This window comes from Mya arenaria, chromosome 14 (genome assembly GCF_026914265.1).
Source record: "Mya arenaria isolate MELC-2E11 chromosome 14, ASM2691426v1".
NCBI lineage: Eukaryota > Metazoa > Mollusca > Bivalvia > Myida > Myidae > Mya > Mya arenaria.
This window is the reverse complement of record NC_069135.1, coordinates 24,955,103-24,963,997: the sequence shown is the minus strand read 5'-3', so window position 1 is coordinate 24,963,997 and position 8,895 is coordinate 24,955,103. Positions and strand designations below refer to the sequence as shown.

At 33.6% G+C, this 8,895-nt stretch overlaps 1 protein-coding gene across 2 annotated transcripts in view; it reads left to right on the top strand.

The window, feature by feature from the left end:
* Positions 1–362: 362 nt before the first annotated feature.
* The window catches only part of LOC128217867 (plexin-B-like), a 35,665-nt gene continuing 27,132 nt past the window's right edge, over positions 363–8,895 (top strand). For both annotated transcript variants that reach the window (XM_052925298.1, XM_052925297.1), the window contains exons 1-7: positions 363–757; positions 1,156–1,368; positions 1,808–1,948; positions 4,246–4,358; positions 6,008–6,107; positions 6,687–6,810; positions 8,309–8,414. In XM_052925298.1, the coding sequence (XP_052781258.1) occupies positions 422–757; positions 1,156–1,368; positions 1,808–1,948; positions 4,246–4,358; positions 6,008–6,107; positions 6,687–6,810; positions 8,309–8,414 (1,133 nt within the window). In that variant the 5' untranslated portion in view covers positions 363–421. The remainder of the gene's footprint in view (positions 758–1,155; positions 1,369–1,807; positions 1,949–4,245; positions 4,359–6,007; positions 6,108–6,686; positions 6,811–8,308; positions 8,415–8,895) is intronic.

Below are 8,895 nucleotides of genomic sequence, written 5' to 3'. Positions count from 1 at the left end.
TAGTGTGAACCAGCTACTTCTTATTAATAAGAATGAAAGTAAAATTGTTTTCTGTGGCACGGGGAATAATGGATCTTGTGACCAACTAGATCTGAATGAATTAGACGGACGAAACTATACCGGAAATTTGAAAGTATCTGTAGATCGTGGTTTCCCTGCAGTTGGCCTTGTCACTAAAGATTACAAAGACTTTATGGTAGCTCGCTCAGTTTGTGTCAATAATACATTCTTTGATGATAAAAATTATATCAATGTCATTGCAAGTGTGAATTTTAAGACCATGAACATAACAGAAGTTTTTAATGAAAATGGTTCATCAAAGATTTTGAAATTAAAGAGATCACAAGATCAACATTTCTGCATAAAGTATATACAAGTTTTAGAACATAGTGGTTTCGCCTACTTTTTTACACGTCAAAATATGTATTATAATACCCGAGACACAGTTTCCAAGGTAGCAAGGATTTGTCAGAGAGATGCATACTATCAGACATATATAGATGCAGAAATCGCTTGTCAAGTCGGAGGAGAGAGTTATAATATTTTGACTGATGCTGTTTTTGTAAATGGCATGGTCTTCGCATCATTTTCAAAGTCAGATGGACTTTTCGAAAGTGTTATTTGCTTTAAAGACATACAACAGTTAAACTCTTCTTTGGTTGATGAAAAGCTAAACTTTATTGATGGAAATTGTACATTAAATGAAACACAGAGTTATCTGGCTTATGAACAAAATATGGAACAATGCGAAAATCTAGTAAGTATATGTACATGTATTTGTTTGCTCCAATTACTGCATTTTTCCTAGCATCATGTAATGTTCTTCCCCATGTAAAACTTTACATAATTGTTTGAATTATATCAAGATCAAATTCTTTGAAACAACTGTGATTACCTAGTTGGATTTAATGTTTAGTTCAGTTCAGAAAGTAGTAGGAGTTTTGTCTTATAACTTCAATTGTTAAATTGACTACTTCATTGTACAGCTATGTGTTTCTATTTTCTCTTTTAGATGTCTTATTTAAATTACATGTTTTTGGGTGGGGGAGGGTGGAGATGGTAAGTACCCTTATTTTACCATTTTGCATTTCGAATCGGATTGGGAGAAAATCATGAGGAATTAATGTATGTTTTATTGTTTTCTTTTGGTTCCAGAAAGGAAATACTAGTATATTTTTTGAAGAATTCAAATGTGCTGCTGATATGCCACACCTCACACATGATTCCAAGCGTGTGATTGGAAACAAATCAATTCTATTCAACTATAGTATTCACAACATTGAAGGAAAAATTACAAAATTGTTTACAACAAGCCTCAATGGAAAATCAATTATTCTAGCTGGTACAGAATCAGGACATGTGATACAGGTTTGTAGATTTTATTTGATTTGGCTAAGCCCCTTTTAAGATAGCTTTTATTTATCATCAATGATTAAACCCAGCACTTTTGGTAATTGTTGTATCACGGACAATTATGCATTAAAAAGTCCATTTTAGCCTCAGTTATAAATTTTAGGGTCGTGTTACTCATCCATACGCGGAATAATGAAAAGTTACTGCATACTCTATTAACATCCTTATGTTACCTAAGACAATTTACGGAGTCTGTTTAGACTGGTTGTATATTTTTGTTTCTTTAGGGACCTATAAACTCTATTTAGGCAATAGCCTTTCTACAAAAATGCGAAAGTAAGTCACCGGCATGTTAACCGACAAAAGAAAATATTTCAAATAATAAACTCTTAATAATATCTAGATTATTGGCCATTGACAGAAAAAAAAAAAAAGTATTTCTTTTATTTTCCAGTTTTCTATCTTAGAAGATGGTTCGCTGCAAAAATATGATACTAGTAGAGTACCTTCTAGCAGCAGCAGAGAAGACAATAAAATTCATGACCTGTACCACTTCCCCGATGGTGATGCCTTTTATGCTTTAACAAAATCCAAGGTCAAGTATAATAAATTTCCTAATTTTAATGTTGACATGTTGAATATGTGTTATTAAGCGTATTATATACAAAATGATTTGCAACTTTTATTGTCAATTTGGTGGGTTTTTTTCCTTTCAAGGGTCAGTTTTAGCGTGTCTATGTTTTTTCCCCACCTTAGCACGAAGTGCTTAGCGTAGGCTATTGTGATCTCCCTTCGTCCCCCGACCGTCGACAACATGTTAAAACTTATTTTCTGAAACCACAAGTCCATAACCCTTGATATCTATTATGAAGCCTCATTGACTGGCCGTTTATTAAGAGTGTTCAAATGTATGTATCTCGAGTCAAAAGTGGCCCCTACCCAGGGTTCTCAGGTTTTCTATTCACTTATTTAGTAAAATCGTATAATATATTCTTTTATTGAAACTGGAAGGCGCAGACCTTTAACTTTTGCTTGAAACCCCATAAATGGGACCTTAACGAAGGTTGTATAAAAATTTCCCGCGGTCAAAGCTGGCCCCGTCCTAGGGTCTAAGGTTTTGTATATACTTATATAGTAAAGCAATATGAAAATCATTTTCTCTTAGCCGCAAGGCCCAGACTCTTAATATTTGGTTTGCATCCTCATGTTATGGTCATTTACCAAAATTGTTCAAATGACAGCCAACAGGTCAAAGTTAGTACAACCCCGGGGTCCCTCAGGTTTTCTGTGTACTGTATAAAATACTCTTTGAAACACCTCTTCTCTGAAACTGCACACCTTGATATTTGGTAAGTAGCCACTTGTAGCGCTCCTCTAACAAGGTTGTTCAAATTATGTCACAGGAGTCAAAGCTGGCCCGTCCTGGGGGTCGTGAGATTTATATTTACTTATATAGACTAGTAAAATGTTGAAAATATTTTCCCTGAAACCTAAGGTTAAAGTTGGTTCCGCCCCGGGGGTTAGGTTTTCTATGTTATTTATAGTTAAATCTTTGAAAATCTTCTTATGTAAAAACCTCAATGCACAAACCCTGCACAGACCCTGAATACGTGGTATGCAGCCTCATGTAGTAGTAAGGTACTACCTTCAACTAAAGCAAACAATAACTTTCTTAACAACCAACGACTTCCTTATTTGCCACTCCCCTACTAAGCAACCAATGACTGCTTTAGAAACCAATGACTTCCTTATCAACCACTTTCTATCTTAGCAACCAATGACATCTTTAGCAACCATTTACGCCATTTGCAACCAATGACGTCCTAAGTAACCGATGCCTTTTTAAGCAACCTCAAATTTTCTAAGTAACTACATACATCCGTTGTAATCAATAATGTTTTATCAACACATAGTAAGACTTTTTTCCATAGAAACCAATGACTTCCTTAGCAAACAATGGTAACCAGAACAATAACAGACGAATGTCAATATTTACTACTACTTACATCCATAGCAACCATTGACTCCCTTAGCATCAAATGACATCATCTGCAACTAATGGCTGCATGATTTCCTTAGCAACCTTAGTAACCACTTACCTATTTAGCAGTTAAAGGCTTTCTTAGCAACAAATGACTTCTTTGGCAACAAACTTTCTTAGCAACTCCATTTATCCATTGCAACCAATGACTTCCTAAGCAACCACTTTAGACCACTTACTTCGTTAGCAACCAATGACTTCCTTTTTATCTAATGTCAACGTAAGCAACCCCCTTATTATATAAGAAATAGTGACTACATTAGCAACCACAAATTACCTAAGCAACCACTTTCCCTCTTAGTAGCCAATGACTTCCTTAGCAACCATTGACTTCCTTCGCAATCATTGACCTACATAGAAACAATCAGCCTCCTTGGGCATCACATTAATCTTTAGCACTGGCATCCATGGAAACAACCAGCTGACAATTAATGTCTAGACTTTGCTAGCAATTCTATTGGTTTCCCTCAGCAATGGCAGACATACTACGCAACCACTAAACTGTCAGCAACCACTAACTTCCTCAGCAAGAATTTAATCACTGACTCGTTGGTCACTTTAATTAGGTTAACGTTTTATCGCGATTTTAGCCCTCTTGTTTGGTTAAAGATTAAGGAGGTTTGTCATAGCATTGGCAATGCCAATGGGACCACCATCTTGTTCATGTTAAAAACAGCTGTAAACAAACGCTGAACAAAATATTGACATTTCTGAAAATATCAGCACACACAGATTGATTGTGTCAATACACACAGCTATTGTAAGCAAGTCCAACTACTCTTCATGTACTGAGTCTGAACATGTTAAGGCTTGCATGAAAGCCAATCTAAATACTGTGTGTTGTTTTTCAGATTTTTAAAATTAGTGCGAGGCCTTGTACTGAATCTGACGTATCGGTATGCACACAATCTGTAACAATGAAGATGAAAGACCCTCACTGCGGTTGGTGTGTTTTCAAAAACAAGTATGTATAGTCTTACGCTTTTGTTGGATTTAAAAAGAATGCTCGTTTCATGTGATACAATTTTTGCAATTGAGTTTATAAGAAAAGATCAGTTTCTGTTTGAGTGACATCAAACAAGGGATAAAATGGTTAAATGAAGAAATTAAATTCATTTTAGATTAAAAAAAAAAAACACGTTTAGTAGCATTTTAGATGAGTTGTAAACAAAACCGTTTTAATTACGGTCATATATTGATTTTTTAACTTGAAAATTATTTCTTATAATTGAAAAGTTAGTCAATTGGTGAAAGTGCCGCCTTTTGCTCAAAACGACGCAAGTTTTATTCATGATGCTTGCTCTCTCTTTCTCTTTCTCTCTCTCTCTCTCTCTCTCTCTCTCTCTCTCTGGGATCTTAATGAACAAGCTTTTTAGTGTTTTATTAATTGGCTTTGGTATTATTTTTTTATTTGGGCGATTGTATGCTGTATTAGTCGCGTTGAATATTGAAAAATGTTCAAAGAGTTTTGTGTTATCAGTACGTATGAGAAATCCATAATAGTTTTGTTTATATGTGTGACTCTCATACAAGTGGCATATGGCTACTTTATAAACACAAATATGAGTTGATCCATTTGCACCCGATGTTTTTCCCGCTGCGGTATAGCCTGAGAAAAGCAGACCTTGTCGGATTGCGTGATTGGATGATTATGTTTGAAGCGAGTAACAATAAAGGAAATGCATTTTTGCAAATCTATAATATAATATAAGTTCTTTTATGAACGAGACATAAACGAACATTTACAGTTAAAGCTATAAATGCAGTTCTTATTTTTATTAACGCTGTTCATAGCAACTTTGAAGATTCATTTTGACAATTCTAGAAAATGTCAACCTTTTGATAGAAACGGCGAACATGTTTGTCTTTTTGTCGGATAACGTCACTGATTACTGTAGCTCCTGGTGTCTAATACAATATATACACTATTGATTACTCAAAACAAATCAGCAAAAAAAACCCATTCTTTTATGAACGATAACAGATCCGAATAAGTTTCGTACCGAGTAACATGACTGTAGAGCCAACTGCTATCGCGATTCACCTGGCTTGTGTATTACGTGTCTTCAATAGCAAAAAGCGATAGAGCATCAATATTCTTTGTATTGCCTTATTCGTACCACAGATACGTATCGTTATCAAGTTATGCCGCAATATCGAATGCCATGGAATAAACATCGATGGTTGCCCAACATCAGACAGGCGACCATCAATTGTGATCATCTTTAATCAATTTGACTGGAACATTTTAATTTTAATTGCATGCTTATCTTGATCTTGATATTGAAACTAAGTATGGATGTTGCAGTGAAACTGAACACAAATAAACTTAACTAGAGAAAATTTCAGCTATGTCTCTTTTTTATTAAAGTAAAGAGAAAGGCTGTTGCTTTTTGCCTGACTCATACAAGAAATGATTTGGCTTTATGCCCATATGTAAAACATGGTTGTGTCGATTTGCGGCGCCTAAAGTTTACATTGAAAACAGATTCATGTCATCAAATGCTAGTCTTTCTCATAATGCTTTGTCAATAAATATTAAACCAATGTTAATTAAAAGTATTTTCTAGAAAAAAATGTAGCATTTTTAATAGCTGATTTTTTCCGTTTCAGGCTATCAAAAAAGTCTGAATGTAATGCCACATGGATTTCATTGGATAAGAAGTGCTTAATTTCTATTCGTCCACAGGGAGTAACAGTTGGGGAAAGAACTGTAAGATCGTTTTTTGGCTTTTCAGAAAACTTCGGTTGATTTATTGTGATAGCCTTGGTGTCCACATCGTCATCTGAAATTTATCTAAACCTCCCAATATCTCAAAAAATGAAACAAACTATTTACTTAAGATTAATTGCTTGTATTGACAGAAACAATAAACACACACATATATCATCGGTCATAATTCTGATTATTATTATTAGTGCATGTATTTATTTATTAGTAATCGCCCCCTTTTATGTAAAAACAACATGACTTTTGTGACTGGAAAAACAACAGACACGCGTTGGTGTCTTCGTTGCGGCGCACATGTAAATTGGGTTTATAATGTTTGTATACATTTCCCATTGGTTCTCTATCAATAATATTGTATATAAGTATATTTAAGTATGTACATGAAAATATGAAATGAATTGTTATAATGATATTTATAAATAGTTTATAAGTAATATATTATATGAAAAGTGTTTCAAATTATATAAAAAGCGTGTAATTTTTATAACAATGTTATACAATATCATTTTTGATAAGTGATTGTAAATTTGATTAAAGTTATAATTTTGACTATTTTTACAGGTTGACATTACAATTACCTCTGACTCTCTCCCAAATGCAAGTTATATCTGTGGAATTAATGGTGGTCAAGGCAAGGCTAGAAAAAACAGCTCTTCCCTGACCTGTTCAGTTAATGTGTCAGAAAGTATGAATAAAATTTCTTTACACTTGTACATGTACGAATATTGATATATTATTATAATTAGCTGCCAAGTATGTATCATACGTATATAATACAGCCTCATTATTATACTTTATTTAGCAATTGAACTGTGAAATTTTCTCACACAAGTTATATTTTCATTTAGTTAAAGATTTCAGACATAAACATTGTAAGATATGTCACGAGTCATCCTAAAATAAACAATTTTATTCAACGAGTTTACTAGGTATTCAGTAAGAATCTAACATAAACAATATTCTTTACGCAAAATTTACTCTTTTTAAATGGTGACACCAAACCTGGTTAAATGACGTCATTTTGTAAAATGTTTATGACGTCATATCCAGTTAAATTATGGAAGGTGATGGATGTTTGAAGTATGTTTGTCATAAAGAGGAAATATATAATTCATCCTCTTATAATTTGAGTTGGAAATTGACTAATTTATTCAAATACATCTGTATTAAAAACGTAATGAAACATAAATGTATGACCTGCTGGAAATTACCAAGTGAACAATCATCGTTTCCAATTCAACTGTTTACAAAAAAATACGGAGTGAAATTGTAATTTTACACACGCGTTATACAGAAACATATGTTACGGTTATATAAAACCGGAAAAAAGGTTTAGATTTTGAAACTAGTTACGAAATTATTTCTTCAGGTAACAATATGACAAATGTGACAGAATGCCACTTCTAATTTCAAATGTGTTGTGGTAGATTTAAGAGTTTGATAGCACATGCTGGCTGCATGTTGCCTTGCCAAAAACTTTGATTTAACATCCTCTGTTTCTTCTTTAAAGATTTCTTCAATTGGATAAAATGGCCATCCTAAGATTAAACTTAATGATATTAAAGCCACATTTTTTTGTGTTTAAACTGACTGCTTTACGTTCTCCTTTTCAATAGTATCTTTTATGAAAACCAGTTAAGCATAAAATGTCCGTCTTCGGTCTGTTATAGAGGTGTTTTAACGAGCAAAAACGGTAGAAAATGAGTAATTTTCAGTAAATGTACGTCGTCTTCAAGACATGCTTTTTTATTTACATAGGCATACCTGGACCTAGTATTAAACTGACATAATTTATAGGTGGTAGGATTTCAACCGTTAATAATTTCCACAAAAACAACCTGTCCAAGATGAAAAGCATCTATCACAAACACAACTTCAATAAAGTATCACATTTATGCAAAAAAACGCGAAACAATATTAACAACCAATAGATAATTGATTTACAATAGCGACAATAGCGACCACTTTGGAGCTTGAGCAAGAGATGTTCGAAATCTAGTAACCGGTTGGTTTTATTTAAGTAAAAACATCATGCTAGAGTTTAATCATCACCACATGTATTAACCTCTTTTATTACTGTTATTGAAGTGTAACTGAGCTTTATGTGGAAATGTTTATCCAAAGATTGTTACAGCTTTGAAATAGGGCATCGCAAGGGTAAATCATGATATTATCAAATCTAGTTTCAGCAAATCATCGTTACACGACATTTGGACTGTACGAAGAAACAAAAAATGTTCTTGTCGCCGAAGCACCTTTTCTGTTCTTCAATTGTTCAGTGTACAGCAAGTGAGTAAAAAGCATTAAATTTGAATTTGGTCAATGTTTTTGAGGGGATATTATAGCAAAGTACATTTCAATCATAAATATCCTTTTATACGCGCATGCCCTAACATATGCGCAGGGGTCTTTTCGTGGGTCGATTTTCCGATTCTGCGACTAAAACAACCGTTTAAAAAATATATTCCAATGAAAATCATTACATAAGTGCCATTTGTTTAAAGCGCACCTGCTCAGACAACTAGATATTTTTGTCTGGAACATATCATGGTTTTGATTGTTTAGATCGTTACTTTTGATAAGATCTCACGGCATTTTAGAGGTATCATGGGTTCAAAACTAGGTCAATATGTCAAATCTTGGGAACAAACTAGAGGGAATATGTCTGGTCCTATATTTATGAAACCTAATCTGAATGATTTCAGTTATGAACTCATTGACTAGTTTGAAACTATTTCACATGAGATCAGAAACTAGGACACTAAATCAT